A 17,014-nucleotide genomic window follows, 5' to 3' on the forward strand; every position below is an offset into this window, starting at 1 on the left:
CGTATCAAAAGCAGTGTAAACTAGGTCTATGGCATGTTTCTACCAACGTAGATTAACTTTAATCTCGGTTTAATTTACGACTACGTTTATTACGTCGGGTTTAACAATATCGGAGTTATATAAAACTGGCCAAATACAGCCATTTCTCAAAAGAATGGAATGGTTATGATTGGCTAGCTCTAGAAGTATCTATGTTATTACCTGTTTAAGGCCCAGTTCCACAACTCACGGTTAAATTAACTGGCCGATTATTCCATTGGAATTGACCAATCGTATTTGTTAATTTTGCTTAACGACAAATACGATTGGTCAATTCCAATGGAATAATCGGCCAGTTAATTTAACCGTGAGTTGTGGAACCAGGCCTAAATTTAGACCAATTATATTAGCAAATTACTCAACTGTCATGCAACGGTTGTGTTTTCTGAGCCATTATCACATTCCCGCCAAAAAAACTTGTCGAACACACAAGCGCCGCAAGCATTTGTCGACAGCCAATGAAATACGTTGATTAGAATTCATGTAATTTACCACAACGGAGGAACGGAAAGCCGGTTGTTGCATGGAACGATATGCAACTGCAACATTGCTTTCTGTTGATGCCGTCGCGTTGTATCTTCTGAAAAAAAAGATAGTCGATAAAAGGAATTGCTTTCCTGATCATCGACATGGAACTCACGGATGAGAATTCGGTAACGCTGAGCCAATATCTGAAGCACACCCTCAATCCGGACGTGAACGTCAGACGTCCAGGTCGTTATAACCTGCAATCTCATTGTCTTCGAGATATCTCTTATTTCTAGTATGTATTTCACACATTAATATCCGGATTGCATTTCAGCCGAGAAGTTCTTAGAATCGGTGGAAATCAATCAAAACTATCCCTTATTGCTACTCCACTTGGTGGATAAGTCTGATGTTGATATCACGATTAGGATTGCCGGTGCAGTTGCATTTAAGAACTATGTTAAGCGCAATTGGAAAGTGGTCGGTTTTCATATTATTTTTTCATTTTAATATTCTTATATTGTATGTTACTATTTAGTTATTGTACAACTATCGTTTCAGGAAGAGGATTCAGTGGATCGTATACACATCCAGGATAGAGATACCATCAAGAAATTAATCGTCAATCTGATGTTACATTCGCCAGATTCAATACAAAAGCAATTGTCAGATGCAGTATCTATTATTGGAAAGTACGACTTTCCAAACAAGTGGCCAGAGTTGATTGATCAGATGGTGGACAAGTTCAATACTGGTGATTTCCATGTAATCAATGGAGTTTTACACACTGCGCATTCCCTATTTAAAAGATATAGATACGAATTTAAAAGCGAAAGCCTATGGACGGAAATAAAATTTGTATTAGATAAGTTTGCAAAGCCTTTGACAGATCTGTTTTTAGTAAGTATTTAAATTTATATAGTAAGTTTTTTATGCATTAAAAATGTATATTTTTTAGACATAGGCATTTTTTAATAAAATATTTTACAGGCTACAATGAATTTGACACAAGTACATGTTAATAATATGGAAGCTTTAAGAGTTATATATAATTCCTTGGTTATTTTATGTAAAGTTTTCTATTCTCTTAACTTCCAAGTAAGTATTTTATATATGTGTCATATTTTTCTTTGTTTTTATTAGCAACATATAAGAATTTATTTGAATTATATTATTAATACAGGATCTGCCAGAATTTTTTGAAGACAATATGAAATCGTGGATGGAAAACTTTCATACCTTGTTGCACGTTGATGTTCCTTCTTTGCAAACTACAGTAATTTTAAAATATACATTATTAACTTACTTAAATGCATAAAATTGAAACAATCTTTTAATTAAAAATCTGTTTATAGGATGAGGAAGAAGCTGGTGTAATAGAGCAATTAAAGTCACAAGTGTGCGACAATGTTGGCCTATATGCTCAGAAGTACGATGAGGAATTTCAGCCTTATTTACCCTTGTTTGTTACAGCAGTTTGGAATTTACTTACATCTACAGGACAACATCCCAAATATGATGCTGTGAGTACAAATTTAATATTATTTTGCAATGAATTTTTCCAGAAAAAAATACAAGTTACAAAATACAAAAATATACTTGCACAGTGATGTGTTATTACAGCTAGTGTCAAATGCATTGCAATTTCTGGCTACAGTAGCCGATCGGGCACAATATAGATATTTATTTGAAGATCCGACAACTCTTAGTAATATTTGTGAAAAAGTCATTATTCCTAACATGGAATTTAGAGGTAACTATACCAATGTAAAAATATAATAAATTAGCGTTACTGATCTTAAAAATTTTGCAGAATCAGACAATGAATTATTCGTGGATAATCCCGAAGAATATATTAGACGAGATATCGAAGGTAGTGATGTGGATACCAGGAGGCGTGCTGCATGTGATTTAGTTAAAGTACTATCCAAGTACTTTGAAGCGAAGATTATGGACATTTTTGGGACTTATATACAGGTGAAATAAAGACATTCACATTGATTTTACTCTCAGTTAATCTATATTGTGAATTTTAAGATGCATATGTATTTTTAAAATTTGCACATTTTTTTAGATGATGTTGCAAAAATATGCCGAAGAACCGTCGAAACATTGGCGCAGTAAAGATGCCGCTATTTATCTTGTTACTAGTAGTACGAGTAAAGGACAAACGCAGAAACATGGAGTTACTCAAAGTAGCGAGCTTGTTTCTATACCGCAATTTGCAGCTCAACATATCGAATTTGAACTGGCAAAACCAGATGGTATATTGAATCATGTGTTTTAAAAGAGTAATTTAATTTGAGCTTTAAACCCAAGAATATAATCTTGTTTTTTACATAAATGCGCGCGCGCGATATATATATATATATATATATATATATATATATATATATGTATATATATATATATACACATATTCTATAACTTACTTTAAATTGATATTTATATAAATTTATAAATTTTTTTAAGTAAGGAAAAATGAAGTAGATACGGATTTTCAATCAGTAACGAAAAATGTACTAAACTTTTTCTTGCTTCTGAAGTGTTAAAATACTGTGACTACTCTCGGATTAATTGCTGACCTTTTAAGACTTATTTTATATTTATTAAAATTCTATTTTCTCTTAACTAATCTGCAATTGTATATAATTACTTTCAATTAAGAAAAAAAAAACTTGATACATGATTTACTATATAAATAAAAAGTTACAATATAATAATAATAAATTTCAGTAAACGAGTTTCCAGTACTTAAAGCAGATGCAATAAAATTTATAATGACATTTAGATCGATATTACCTCGTGAGATGGTAATAGGAAATTTGCCACAATTAATAAGACATCTAAGCGCCAGCAGTATTGTCGTGCACAGTTACGCAGCTTGTGCGATTGAAAAGATATTCGCAATGAGGGGTGCCGATAATTTGTCTATGTAAGAGATAAAAAAGTGACATCTCGATTATTAATTTATACAATTCATTGAAAACTTTCAAATTTTATAGAGTCAAAGGAGTTGATATATCGCCATTAGCAGCAGATTTATTGAAAGGACTTTTTGCATGTATGAGCATTTCGGGTTCCGAGGAGAACGAGTATATTATGAAAGCTATCATGAGGAGTTTCGGTATCTTGCAAGAAGCCGTAGTGCCATACCTAGCTGATTTACTTCCGAAACTTACTGAGAAACTGGCGATTGTGTCTCGCAATCCAAGTCGACCAAACTTTAATCATTATCTCTTTGAAACTTTAAGTTTGTCTATCAAGTAAGTTATTAACACATAATGATATTGTTTATATTGCTCGTGTAAATAAATGTTATTTTGACTTTGCCTGTTTATTTTTATCTTACGACATCTTACGATTCGAATTCTTTATAATATTGTAAATGAAATATGGATTCCTGATATGTGGCTTATTATTTGTCTTAGATCTTTCTTTCACTATCTTTCAATTTTTTAGTCAGATAAAACTCAAGGCATATATGTATATGAGATTTGATTGACGATTTTGATTGAATCGGATGAGAGACCCATAAACTACAAAACAATCGTTTTTACATGCCACGTGTTATTCTGCATTCTTTGTAATAAAACTTGTTTTTTTTTTTTTTCTAGAATTGTTTGCAAGACAAACCCTGAAGCAACATCATCTTTTGAACAAGCGTTGTTTCCTATTTTTCAAGGAATTTTGCAACAAGACATACCAGGTGAGCTATGTATAATTACATGTTACAATTGTAATTGCACGTGAATGTAAATATTAACTTTTTTTTTTTGCAGAATTTATTCCTTACGTTTTCCAAATACTTGCATTGCTTTTGGAGCTACGACCCACGACTCAAGATATACCAGAATCATATATGGCTCTATTTCCATGCCTATTGTCCCCTGTACTATTTGAACGTCAAGCTAACATACATCCTTTAATTCGTTTATTACAAGCATTTATTAGTCATGGCTCACGTCAAATTGTAGCACAGGATAAAACGAGTGCGCTATTGGGAGTGTTCCAGAAGCTAGTTGCATCGAAAGCGAATGATCATGAAGGATTTTCACTAATACAAAGCATTATTGAACACTTTGAACCGTAAGAATATTTGCGAAAAATTTTCTTTTTACATTTTTAATAATCAAAATATACGATTGTAACGCTAGTGTAATGTTGCAGGAACATTTTGGAGCCGTATATAAAACAAATTTTTATTATTTTTTTTCAAAGACTGTCAACGTCGAAGACAACGAAGTTTGTGAAGGGTCTAATAGTATTTTTTGCACATTACATTATTAGATACACGTCGACGAGCTTGATTGCAATTGTTGATCAAATACAACCGCAGTGAGTTTTATAAATATAAGAAGACATTTTGTACTTTTTAAAGAAATAAGAAATTACAGTTTACGTTTTATATTTAGAATGTTTGGAATGGTGGTAGAGCGTGTGTTCATAACTGATCTGCAAAAAGTATCGGGCGAAGTAGAGCGAAAAGTAGTAGCGGTTGGAATTTCAAATTTGCTAATCGATTGCCCCGCAATGCTCGAAGCTCCATACAATTCGTACTATCCTCGCTTATTGGCTACGTTGGTGGAATTTTTTGAACTGCCGCAAGATCAAAGCTCGCTACCAGAGGACGATTTATTTCCGGAACTCGATGATGCTGTTGGCTACCAAGTTGGATACAGTCAACTTATCTGTGCGAGAAATTTTCAGAAAGACCCATTACAAAGTATGAATTAATCTTCTACATTTAATTTGTCTTGTAATAAACGGCTTTTATTTTTAATATGTAAATGGATTCTCTTGCAATAGGTTATAATTTATTTATTATTTCTTTTTATTCACACACACACATGCACACAGTATTTAACTTTTTAATTAGATATTAAATATATTCAACTTTTTTTAGAAGAGAGCGTTAGATTTTGTGTAGAAATATAACAAAAATCATTTACATGTTAACAGATATCGGCGATATACGTTTGCATTTGGCGCAAGGTCTTGGAAGATTATCACCAGGACATTTATCGGGATTGTTGGGTCAGATTCCTGAAGCCAACGCAAATCACTTGAAAACTTATCTTCAAACAGCTGGTATAACTGTTGCATAATACGAACTAGATGTTCGAGACAGACTGAAAATCCATTTGATAGCTCGAAAAATGAATAATATTGAACTTAACAAATTGTAATTAAAGGAGAATCATTTTTATATGGTAATTGTACACTTCGTGAAATACATTATCGCATTCTATTTGTAATTTACAATATTATAGAAAATATTCGTCATTTTTCAAAATACCATTATTTTAATATACATTAAAGATAACGAAAAAAAAACATACATCTGATGGAATCGTATTTATAATTTTAATGCATACAAATTATCCAAAGTGGAGAGATTACCAATTACTTACATAACTCAGGTTTAATAAATACCCAATTTTTTCTTTAATCATTTATTTAATCAATCTAATACACAGCTATATAAGAACAATTGTCATCTAATATCAAATCTAATATCTTTTTATTTTTCTTATTAAAAAAGAAATAGCACTAATAGTTTTTAAGAATAGTGAAGAAGTTGATGAAATATTTTGTTTTATTTAAAATAACATTGACACTATTACAATTGTTTTTCAAATAAAATGCATGGAATGCAATAGAAAATTTACCTATTATTTATCTGATTACAGTTTTATTTTTCAAATATAAGAACAATTGTCATCTAATATCAAATCTAATATCTTTTTATTTTTCTTATTAAAAAAGAAATAGCACTAATAGTTTCTAAGAATAGTGAAGAAGTTGATGAAATATTTTACAAATAATGGAAAAGTAAAATATTGATCTACTTTTCCCTAAAGAATCAATTAAAAAAAGTATGCTAAAGATCTACGTTTATTATCTTTGATTAAAGATATCGAAAAGTATGTGAGAAAGATTGGTATTTACGTACATTATTTCTTGTTTCTTAAACATTTTTATATCATGTTTCTATCATTGTGATAAATACGGCAGTCCAGAAATTTCAAATAAATGATGTGCTGTTGTACAATATAAAATAGATAATTTATCGTAGAAGATATTTAAAGGATAATTAAAAATAATTAATGCTTGTCTATTAATCGTAATAACCATTGATATTTACACGGTACGATTTCTTACAATTCTTACTCAGAAAAACGTTACAGCTCGTTGGAACGAAAGTATATTCATTACAAAATTTTCTTTTAAAATGTTAAAAATGTGTTTTATTATACATACATAAAAATTTAAAATAATTTATTACATTTAAAAAATTTGTAGTATAAACAATAATCATATTAGAAATGTCAATGAATTTTTATCATTTTATTCCTGTGGAAAAAATTAAAATATAAAAGATTTTCAATAACGGGAAAAAGATAAAGTCATATATCATATTGATATAACTGCGAGATAATTGGCTCAATCGATATATGGAAAAAATTTGTATAACAAAAGATATAACATGTATCATCTTATAGTGCAAATATAATTGGTCATATTAGAATAAATGTAACTGCCTATACTTTCTCCATACGATTGGAGTTGAATATTTAGATCTCCATATTTTTTGGAAGTTTAGATGTACTTCTGTATAAAAAAATAATCTCTGATAAATATCTTTTAGTAATTTTTAGCCAATTGGTGTGTTGAAATACACATTTCAACACATGTAATGTAGGCTATTTCTAAACGGGTATCACATATACGCTTGCTATGGGAATAAGATTGGCATCTTGTAAATATACTTATGGCATACGATATGTAGCATATTCGTTACTTTTTTGTAATTAAGCTACGGAGGATAATGCACATGCCCAATGGCAGTTGTATGACATAAATGAAACTGAGACAATTTATTTCAATTTAAAGATCCAGCGCAGAATGATCCATTAAATTTTTCAACAAGCTGTTTGACATCCTAAGGAAAAAAATATTACATTAGTAATATAATTTATACAATAAAAAAAAATATTTTTATATTAGTTTAACCTTGCTTTTTTTTCATCACAGGGAGTTTACATAAATTTTCCAAATGATCAATATCTAGCAAAACTTTATTTTATATAACAAAATACATACTTTTTCACCATGTGATCATAAATGTACGATGGTATTATCGTTACGGTGATGATGTCTCCACCTTTTTCAATCTCTGATGTGATATCTTTATCCTTCATCCCGATTACGTTCTGTAAAATTTATCGATTTATCTAATATAACCGTTTTATTAGATTTATTTTCGCGAATGTTGAATATAAAGTAGATATTCTATCATTCACAAACCTTTCCGTTAATCTCGAGTATTTGATGATCAGTTAAAAGTCCATTTCGCGTAGCTGACGAATCTTTCACTAGAGCAATTATTTTTCCATTCTTAAATTGAAATCCGACATAACCCATACTGTCTTTGTGCATTGTTACAGTACGCTCAAATGGTCTGTAGTAAAATTAATATTCCATTAAATAATTAAGCGTTAGTAAAACTGAAGTTTTTACATATAAAATTTTCTGACCTATCACGCACGACCACTTTGATCCCATTGACGTTCGCGTTACGGAGAAGTTTGTGTACTTGATCCATTGAATATCCAGCAACGCAGACATCATTGATGCTCAAAATTTGGTCACCGAAACGTAATCCAGCCATTGCTGCTGGAGAATCTTGACTCACGAGACACACAAAAACTCCATTATTTATCGTATGTACCCTAACGCCAACTTTTCCATCACCATCCTTACAAAGTGTCAACTAAAAAAAGAACAATAATTTTGTTAAAACCCTACAATTCTTCACAAGAAATGTGCACCTAATCATGGAATTTAAGAAATATGTTATATATAAAATGATAGAAATCGCTTTAGCAGACAATTATTACCTCTCTGATACCATTTGTTACTTGAGCTTTTTGCAAAGCCCTGGATTGTCCTGACAAAGGAGCGATCATCCCTGCTAATGGGCCACATGTTATGTCCGTTGAAGTGAGAGCTACCTAAAATCATGTTGATTTGTACTTTTTAAATTTCTTTTTAGATTTCTTTTAATATTAAATTGAATTAAATATGAATATTTAAGTACAATATTTGTTATATATAATTAAAAATTAGGCTTAAAATTAAAATTATTCAATACAAAGTTGAAATACATCATTCGCATTCTGGCGTGTAGTGAGCGCATATTCGGGCATATTTTGCGCAATGGTCTCTTCATTCAACTCGAGACCCATGTAATCTCCCAAGGATGGATACAGTATATTCGGTGCAGAAGGAACATAAGTTGGAGCCGAGGGAGTCGTGGATTCGATCGAGGCAACATATTGTGACTCGGCTTGTATCTGAGCCTGCAATATTATTTCAAAAATCATTAATTATTTATATAAAAACAAAATATAAATCTGTAAACAATAATACAAAAAGACAAATTATAATCTAAATTAGGTTTGAGTAGATTATGAATCCTTTACAGCTTACCTTCATCATATGATCTACTTTCATATCTTCTAGTGTCGGATACAAAGACATTTTGAATTCTTTATGAATGCTGTAATAAAATATTGATGTGTTAGTTCTTTCCTTCTAAGATTTTTATTATTAACTGCTTTTATTATTCGTTTATTGATTCTTATTCTAAGATTTTTGTTTTTATTTTTGATCTTGTTAAGGATAGTAAGTAAAGGTTTTAAAATTTCTTTTGGCAAAACAAAGAATATAAATAAAAATATTTTTCTCTATTTTTATTGATCACATAACAAAAGTAGTCACATATGAGTCAGTTATTTTTCTGTTTGTTGAATATGGAATATTTGTGTTCTTTGCAAAAAAAGTTTCTATATATATTACACTTAAGGATACTTGAATTAATTTAGAATTAGAGATTTTAACAGAGGAATAAAAAATATTTGATTAAAAATCTTCTGTATACATTTAGTATAGATATTTTTGTATAATTTGCTGCTTAATCTAATCTAATCTAATCTAAAAGAAGTATCAGTTAGTTCAGTTTAATAATTCTAAAATCATCAAACATATGTTGTTATACAATATGTCAAACAAAGCTATAAAAGTAATTATATAGTTCAGAGACACCTGCATTAAAATAAAAATATACAATTGTGTCAGTAACATTTCAGATTTTTGCATACAACATAAAAATGTAAAAAAATTGTCTATCACAAATAATTTCACAATTATTTGCACGTAAGATTTTTCATCATTCCTGATGTATGAGTCATACTTCTTTTTGCTTTATCAAACATAACTCTTATTTAATATGTAATATACAAAACAAGTTGATATTTTATAAAGCTAAAAGAAAAAATATATGAAGTTTTGACAAGTTATTTATTTTTCTTTAATTATTTTTCTTCAAGCTCTATAATGTCTAAAGTAGTTATAGTATAATAATTAATTTAATAATCAAAAGTTAAAACAGATTCAAAATAACAAAGACAAATTTGGGAAAAATGAAAACTAAATATAAAAAGTAAATAAATTCATAAATTATATTTTTATCTAATATATAAATTATATAAAGTATAAAGCTTTTATTATCTCTTGTTATAATTTAGAAAGATTCTTAAATTTTGTATTAGACAAAGCCTTTCAACTTCTGCACTTGCACCAAATTTGCAAGACTTGTTTTAACAAATAAGAACATTTTAAATCACTTTTTGTATCAATCATATTTTGTCTTTAATGCATGCACTGTATCATATTGTACATCACAAAGATAATAGATATCTAAAAGCAAATATAAAGAATGTATCCTGTAGAGCTAATAACAAAAGATAAGTGTGTATTTTTATATCAAGTAAATACTTAATTGTCGAAATCGTATCGATTATATTAATTAGGTTGGATTCTTCTTATGAATGTTGGAACTTTACATACGCCGGTTAATGTAAGTCACGTACGTTAAGGGTACGATACAATTAAACTATAATTAGCGATAATAGGTCAAGATATGCGTCTACTCACGGCTCGATGATTAATGAAATGGTGTGAAATGGAAAATCGCATACCGATATTATGACGAATAAAAGCGTGACTTACCAATAGATGTCAGTGAAAAAGGATGCAATGGCGTTTTAATTTAAATTTAATTTAAACTATTGATACAATGCTGTCAAGGTTTTTAATGATATTATCTGCCGTAAACTGTCAACTGACGCACAGTCGCAATCAACCAGAATAAATAGATCGAATACACGATGTCGTGCGCGGGGTCGACATTCGACAGTCGCCCATGTTATTGACGGGAGCACGGAGACAAAGTGCCTCTAGTAGTCACGAGTGACAATTATATCAATATGGCGTTGCTACGTCTAAATTTGAATTTTCTAATAATTCATATTCTATACAAATTAACAACTTTAATCTTAGTTTAAAATTTAACTTCTTTTTTGTAATTTCTTTAAAAGATAAAATCCCTAGCTGTTTCTATCAATAAAAACAATTAAAAGTGGCTTATTTCTTTTTCGTAGAATCGTCGAAATTTACTTGTATGTACATTACCGCCAGTACATCCATTTTCGAAATTGGTACTACATAGCAAAATTTATTATGCAACACTGGTGATAAAATCGACGGGTCAAGTCATTTAAGGCGATTTTTGGCCATCGTTTGGTAACATGTCCAAAGCGTACCGAACGATCTCGCCAAAAATTGCCTTTGACTACATAGTTCAATGTGCACATTTTGTGCACATAGAGGCGCTGATAGACGGAAACACCCATAAAATGACGTTGACCGCTCTCAGGTTCCTCTCTGGTTCTATGAAAAGTGTCGGAATAAGTCGTTCTCTGATTCTCTCTGCAGGTTTCTATTGGTTTCTATCAGATATTGCAAAGATGGTGATGCATTTGTACCCGGCTGTCAGTGTCAATTAAAGATCACTACCTGCTCTCTACTAGAGATGCGTTTTATGACGAAAACTATTTGAACATTTCAAGATTTCGTGTAGGCGTATTAAACTATAACGTGCAGTAAATATATCCATGATTCTTTGATTCTCTATTTATTTACCACTGATTTTTTTAAAAACAGCTAAGCGATCATTGATCTTTTATTTTATCTAATAGATGATGTCAACGAGATACGTGTCGTTCCTGTCAGGTATAGTAATAGCCTCTTTAACATGGGCATTCAGTCTGTATCTTTATTCAAGACTGTCACAAAATGTCATCACCACCACTCCTACAATGTTAGTGCCTGGTATTTCCAATCGGGGAGACCACATCGACAAAGAGATTATGCTGCATGACAACGTTATCATTGCACGCAATGAAAAGCATATGATAATCGGTAAAGAAGCTTACAATTTAAAGGGTAATAAAAACGTCAGAAACAACGATCTGCTCTCACAGCAACTGCAGCCTATTCCAGTGAAGCCTGCAGTCATGTTAGATCAAGGTATAATTTTTTTATATTTGATATTGTTATTCGATTCTCAACTTTGAGATAATATTAAGCATAATTTTATAATTAAAATATTTTATAATATAGGTCTGGACGAATTAGGTATGGTAAAAAATTTGGAGGATCAACAAAAGAGAGATGAGGGTTACAAAAACTATGCTTTCAACATTTTAATATCAGACAATATTGGCATGCAAAGAGATATACCAGACACAAGACACAAACTGTGCAAAGCGCAAAAATATTCTGCCACGTTGCCAAATGCCAGTATAATTATCTGTTTTTACAATGAGCATTATACTACTTTGTTAAGATCCCTGCATTCTATACTTGAAAGAACACCGATGGCACTCCTGCATGAAATTATCTTGGTGAATGATTATAGCAATAGTGTTGTGTTGCATGAAAAAATAAACATGTATATTAGAAACAATTTTGATTATCGAGTACGATTATTCAAGACTGAAAAGAGAGAAGGTTTGATCAGAGCGCGAGTGTTTGGCGCTAGAAGAGCAACTGGCAAAATCCTGATTTTTCTAGATAGTCACATAGAAGTAAATGAAATGTGGATAGAGCCGCTTCTTTCAAGGATTGCTTATTCAAGAAACATTGTACCGATGCCAGTGATCGATATTATAAACGCAGATACGTTTCAATATACCGGGAGTCCACTGGTGAGAGGTGGCTTTAATTGGGGTCTTCATTTTAAGTGGGACAATTTGCCAATTGGAACATTAAAAGATGACGACGATTTTGTAAAGCCCATCAAGTAAAGCAGTACTTTTATATACAAATGTGCTTAATTGTAAAAATATATATATAATCGCCTTTTTTATAAATAAATATTGCTAACAGATCGCCAACAATGGCCGGAGGGTTGTTTGCTATTGATAGAGAATATTTTACAAAAATCGGAGAATATGACATCGGTATGGACGTTTGGGGCGGAGAGAATCTTGAGATATCATTTCGAGTAAATATTGGTTCTTGTTCTAGCAAGTTCTCTTTCATATTTGTTTTATCACATATGTAACAGTAATTAATTTTTTTTTAGATATGGATGTGTGGAGGCAGTATCGAGCTTATTCCCTGTTCACGAGTGGGTCACGTGTTTAGAAGACGACGGCCGTATGGTTCGGACGATCCGCAAGACTCGATGTTAAAGAATTCCTTGCGAGTTGCACACGTATGGATGGATGAATATAAAGATTATTTTCTGAAAAATACTAAAACAATTGATTACGGCGATATCTCGGAACGATTAGCGTTGCGTCAGAAATTAAAGTGCAAAACATTCGGATGGTACTTGAAAGTAGTTTATCCTGAATTAACACTACCAGATGATACAGAAAAACGACTGAAGGATAAATGGGCCAGACTTGATCAAAGACCGATGCAACCTTGGCATTCGAGAAAGAGGAATTATACCGATCAGTATCAAATTAGACTTTCAAATACCGCGCTTTGCATCCAGAGTGAAAAGGATATCAAAACTAAAGGTTCGAGACTTATTTTGATGCCGTGTTTACGAGTTAAATCACAGGTAGGCTATTATGAAATAAGAAGGGATAAAATAATTTTGTATCACATTTTCATATACTACTTTTGTAGATGTGGTATGAGACCGATAAAAATGAACTGGTACTTGGCCAGATGCTTTGCATGGAGGGATCTGAGAAAATCCCAAAACTCGGAAAGTGTCACGAAATGGGAGGGAGTCAAGATTGGCGTCTTAAGCATATTGTAAGATTCTTGAGTGCTTATATCACAAAAATCCTAAACTTGTAGCAAATATTTTCTAATAGTTTTTTTACAACAATCTCTCCTAGAAATGTTATCTTTTTTTACATCCACTTATTAATTTAATAAATTATGTTAGACATTTATCGACAATTATTGAAAATACTTTTAAATACCTTATCGAATGTTACAGAATGGTACACCTATCTACAATATGGCAACGGGAACTTGCTTAGGAGCAATACGCGACGTAAGAAATACTCCGCTTGTCATGGATTTATGCACGAGATCAAATGCTTCATTGATAACGTGGGATCTTGTCCGGTCAAAGGTTTCGTCTAAGGTAGTCAGATGACGCAGAAAGAAAAGTCGTAAAAATAGGAAAAAAAAATTTGAAGACTGGCTTGGAAGAAAATGGTAGATCTGATAAATTGTACTTGACAAATAATTTTAACTACAAGTAGACTTTATATATGTCGAATTTTTAAGTAATATTACTCAATACAAGAAGAAACTAATTAAGTGGAGTTTTAAAACAGTTGAAAGTATCATAATTGTATAGAAAAAGTTCTTATAAAAAACAATTTGTTGAATGTGTATATACATTTTAAAATTTTTTGTATCTTTTTTACTTGTATAATAATTGTATGTTTCCTACTTATATTTGATAAAGATTCTATATGTTTAAATTATAAAAATATTCTCAGTACTATACTTTTGCATAATATTATAAGAAACTTATTGACAAATGTGCAGAGATTATAATAAACATATTATTTATAAAATGTATTTGTATATAAGTTTTGCATTAAAAATGAAAATTAATTGATTCTTTATAAAATTAATTTTTAACAACTCCTGTGTCTACTTATTTTCTATTTTTTAATTTTGCATATCGAACCATGATTTAATCAATTCAAACTTAACATTAAACCTACCTGTGTTACATGTACTTTTCAAATTAGAATTTTTGTTTCCAGTTTTTAATTTAGAATTTTCGTTTTTACTTTTCAAGTTGTAAAGTTCACTTGTAAAGTTTTTATTTTTTTTCTTTTCAACATTTAAATGTCTCTCTCTCTCTCTCTCTCTCTCTCTCTCTCTCTCTCTCTCTTTTTTTTAAAGAATTTTTAAGCAATACTAAAGCTGTGTTCCATTTGTAGAGGTCCCATCCATTTGGCGTTCACAGCGCTGTGAGCATTATTTCATCCTTGTTGTTCATCATGATTAAACAAGGACAAATGATGCTTACAAGCGCCAAAAGGAAAATGCAGCCTAATCAGAACATCTGAGATATAAAATCTTTAATCTAGGGTGCGTTCCGTTTGGTTCAGTTTCATGCATGATACACGCTGTGCGCTTTCCAGCAAGACTAAACAAGACAGTGGCTGCGTTCCGTTTCAACGCATGATGCATTGTTCATCCTTGTTTAACGTTTAACAACAAAGATGAACAATGCATCATGCGTATTAACATTTGTCTTGCTGGAAAGCACACGCTGATACACGCATGATGCATCTTTCATCCTTGTTGGTCAAACGTTAAACGAGGATGAATAATGCATTATGCGCATCATGCGTGAAACGGAACATAGCCCTATATAACCTGATAAAACGTTAGACCGGTTTAGACTCATTGTCAGTTTGACTTGGTTTGACTGGTTCGACTTCAAGACTGTTTAAAACGCGTCTATGTAATAACGAAAAGTTAAGGAAAATCGCGAGAATGACCACGTCAAAGGAATTAAGTCTGGCTAGAAAGAGTCTCATGACATCACTTGGTGATAACGCAAAAGTGTAAGTTTTCTTATTTTTAATATTAAGACGAGTATGTGTAATATTAATATAAACTTAACCTATAAAACTGTTTACAATTTTACTCACAAAAAAGTTTACAATTTTATTATAAAACGTTTTACAATATATTTTAATCTAAATATTTAATGATCGATATTGAATTATTTTTGCGCATCATGTACCGCGCGTGCTTGACTCGTATTTACCACTTATATTTATCTTTTTTTATTGTAACTATCGATAGGTATTTCGAGAAGATGAAGTTGTGGTTTCAAATGAAGGTACTATGAATTTCTCGTTTAGTTCTGGTAGCAATTGGCTTATTTCGCATATTATGTACAATCATTGTTTTAGACTACAAAAGAAGAATTTGATTCTGAAGCACGTAATCTCATGACAGAGGATCAAATCCGTTTGCACAATGAATTCTTGCTGTGTCTTTTTAACAAAGTTCGTGGATTAGCTGCCGTTGCGCCAATTAAGATAGAAAGAGACAAAGTTTCAAAGGAGAAAAGACTGAGACTGAAACGCAAATACAAAACTGATAAATCGAATTTTGAGGTTTGTAGATACACGTATATTTTTTATAGTACAATATCAATATGCAATAAATACTATCATTTATATTGTTTCTTTGCAATAGCCAGTGGACATGTATGTGGAAGTATTGGGTCAAGCTTCATCGCCTGTTGGCGACGAGCCTATAGGCGCCAATCGCTCCAGTGCCCAAGAACTTGTATTGCCAGATCGCACTTTTGTATTGGCTCGACTAATGCTCGCAGCATGGGAAAATAACATGGATGGTGCTGAAGAGAATACCGCACATATTGTTATAGCTGCCACGCAAATTTTCTTGAAAAATGTACTCACTGCAATCTTCACACGTAGAAAAGGGTATACTGTTCGGGATGGTACTTTCATTCATAATATAGGAGAACCAGTACCTAGCTCATGGAAAAGAAACTCCATATACATAAATCCATTCAATTCCGAGTAAGTTGCAAGCGAATTGTGATATGATTATATTGTATACAGTGTATACACGATTATTATTGGATCCATCTTGAAATGCAGACCAACAGAAATAATGGAGCCTTATGGCCAAGTTCCTACATCAAAACCAAATTTTGAGGAAGCTGAACAGTCTACTGCTTTTTCGTACGCTTGCTCCACGCAAGTCACTCGACCACCGTTAAAACCAGTAAGCACAGCCGATTTACAATATGCATTAAAGGTAATGACAAAATATCTCTCGATTATATATTTTATCGTGTCAAAATCATATTTTAACTTGTAGTTTTATTTTCTCAGATTTATAAAAATCTCGTTAGTAATCACACCATATATGCTACCAATATGGAACGATTATATATATATGCTACTCATCCAACGTGGGAAGATTTAGAGGCAAAGAAATTATTGTGTCAACCATCAACATGAAAAATTCTCAATATGGTCTTAATATTATATATGCTTGTAATTTAGTCTTATTACAATAGGATTATTATTAAAATAGAGCATTTTTAATTATT

General features: G+C 31.3%; 4 protein-coding genes across 7 annotated transcripts; 3 read left to right on the forward strand and 1 right to left on the reverse strand.

The window, feature by feature from the left end:
- The first annotated feature begins 531 nt into the window (after window positions 1-531).
- LOC105839782 (exportin-2) lies at window positions 532-5,777 on the forward strand. The gene is made up of 16 exons (XM_012686323.3): window positions 532-753; window positions 842-987; window positions 1,069-1,407; window positions 1,498-1,605; window positions 1,691-1,783; window positions 1,863-2,030; window positions 2,131-2,260; window positions 2,321-2,484; window positions 2,582-2,771; window positions 3,244-3,442; window positions 3,513-3,773; window positions 4,125-4,216; window positions 4,290-4,596; window positions 4,678-4,845; window positions 4,923-5,233; window positions 5,470-5,777. The coding sequence occupies exons 1-16, from the start codon at window positions 669-671 to the stop codon at window positions 5,613-5,615; spliced, it is 2,907 nt and encodes a 968-aa protein (XP_012541777.1). The 5' UTR covers window positions 532-668; the 3' UTR covers window positions 5,616-5,777.
- A 177-nt stretch (window positions 5,778-5,954) lies between these two features.
- LOC105839783 (syntenin-1) lies at window positions 5,955-10,801 on the reverse strand. 2 transcript variants are annotated; one of them, XM_012686324.3, is made up of 8 exons: window positions 10,585-10,801; window positions 9,004-9,073; window positions 8,679-8,873; window positions 8,412-8,525; window positions 8,049-8,284; window positions 7,819-7,972; window positions 7,615-7,724; window positions 5,955-7,453 (listed from the first exon to the last, which is right to left on the reverse strand). In XM_012686324.3, the coding sequence occupies exons 2-8, from the start codon at window positions 9,052-9,054 to the stop codon at window positions 7,399-7,401; spliced, it is 915 nt and encodes a 304-aa protein (XP_012541778.1). In that variant the 5' UTR covers window positions 9,055-9,073; window positions 10,585-10,801; the 3' UTR covers window positions 5,955-7,398. The 2 variants fall into 2 exon arrangements, with proteins under 2 accessions (XP_012541778.1, XP_012541780.1); XM_012686326.3 differs by lacking the exon at window positions 10,585-10,801 and adding an exon at window positions 10,510-10,533 and having other exon boundaries at window positions 7,399-7,453.
- A 519-nt stretch (window positions 10,802-11,320) lies between these two features.
- On the forward strand, window positions 11,321-14,519 carry LOC105839787 (polypeptide N-acetylgalactosaminyltransferase 35A). Of its 2 annotated transcripts, XM_036293528.1 has the most exons (8): window positions 11,321-11,516; window positions 11,613-11,646; window positions 11,740-11,943; window positions 12,037-12,718; window positions 12,805-12,922; window positions 13,004-13,492; window positions 13,561-13,692; window positions 13,883-14,519. In XM_036293528.1, exons 2-8 carry the CDS (start codon window positions 11,613-11,615, stop codon window positions 14,042-14,044), a joined length of 1,821 nt encoding a protein of 606 aa, XP_036149421.1. In that variant the 5' UTR covers window positions 11,321-11,516; the 3' UTR covers window positions 14,045-14,519. The 2 variants fall into 2 exon arrangements, with proteins under 2 accessions (XP_036149421.1, XP_012541786.1); XM_012686332.3 differs by having other exon boundaries at window positions 11,322-11,516; window positions 11,613-11,943.
- A 456-nt stretch (window positions 14,520-14,975) lies between these two features.
- On the forward strand, window positions 14,976-17,012 carry LOC105839786 (transcriptional adapter 1). Of its 2 annotated transcripts, XM_012686330.3 has the most exons (6): window positions 14,976-15,482; window positions 15,727-15,763; window positions 15,837-16,043; window positions 16,126-16,475; window positions 16,557-16,716; window positions 16,794-17,012. In XM_012686330.3, the coding sequence occupies exons 1-6, from the start codon at window positions 15,412-15,414 to the stop codon at window positions 16,920-16,922; spliced, it is 954 nt and encodes a 317-aa protein (XP_012541784.1). In that variant the 5' UTR covers window positions 14,976-15,411; the 3' UTR covers window positions 16,923-17,012. The 2 variants fall into 2 exon arrangements, with proteins under 2 accessions (XP_012541784.1, XP_012541785.1); XM_012686331.3 differs by lacking the exon at window positions 15,727-15,763 and having other exon boundaries at window positions 14,977-15,482.
- The last annotated feature ends 2 nt before the right edge of the window (window positions 17,013-17,014 follow it).

Source organism: Monomorium pharaonis, chromosome 11 (assembly GCF_013373865.1).
Source record: "Monomorium pharaonis isolate MP-MQ-018 chromosome 11, ASM1337386v2, whole genome shotgun sequence".
NCBI lineage: Eukaryota > Metazoa > Arthropoda > Insecta > Hymenoptera > Formicidae > Monomorium > Monomorium pharaonis.

Excerpts from the sequence above, each read along its gene's own strand:
- LOC105839782 (XM_012686323.3), top strand. The coding sequence starts at position 669 with ATGGAACTCACGGATGAGAATTCGGTAACGCTGAGCCAATATCTGAAG. Across the intron at positions 1,784-1,862 it reads TTCCTTCTTTGCAAACTACA|GATGAGGAAGAAGCTGGTGT; the intron begins GTAATTTTAAAA and ends ATCTGTTTATAG. Across the intron at positions 5,234-5,469 it reads TCAGAAAGACCCATTACAAA|ATATCGGCGATATACGTTTG; the intron begins GTATGAATTAAT and ends ACATGTTAACAG.
- LOC105839787 (XM_012686332.3), top strand. The coding sequence starts at position 11,613 with ATGATGTCAACGAGATACGTGTCGTTCCTGTCAGGTATAGTAATAGCC. Across the intron at positions 11,944-12,036 it reads TGCAGTCATGTTAGATCAAG|GTCTGGACGAATTAGGTATG; the intron begins GTATAATTTTTT and ends TTTATAATATAG. Across the intron at positions 13,693-13,882 it reads ATTGGCGTCTTAAGCATATT|AATGGTACACCTATCTACAA; the intron begins GTAAGATTCTTG and ends CGAATGTTACAG.
- LOC105839783 (XM_012686324.3), bottom strand. The coding sequence starts at position 9,054 with ATGTCTTTGTATCCGACACTAGAAGATATGAAAGTAGATCATATGATG. Across the intron at positions 8,526-8,678 it reads CACGCCAGAATGCGAATGAT|GTAGCTCTCACTTCAACGGA; the intron begins GTATTTCAACTT and ends ACATGATTTTAG. Across the intron at positions 7,725-7,818 it reads TACTCGAGATTAACGGAAAG|AACGTAATCGGGATGAAGGA; the intron begins GTTTGTGAATGA and ends TAAATTTTACAG.
- LOC105839786 (XM_012686330.3), top strand. The coding sequence starts at position 15,412 with ATGACCACGTCAAAGGAATTAAGTCTGGCTAGAAAGAGTCTCATGACA. Across the intron at positions 15,483-15,726 it reads CTTGGTGATAACGCAAAAGT|GTATTTCGAGAAGATGAAGT; the intron begins GTAAGTTTTCTT and ends AACTATCGATAG. Across the intron at positions 16,476-16,556 it reads ATAAATCCATTCAATTCCGA|ACCAACAGAAATAATGGAGC; the intron begins GTAAGTTGCAAG and ends CTTGAAATGCAG.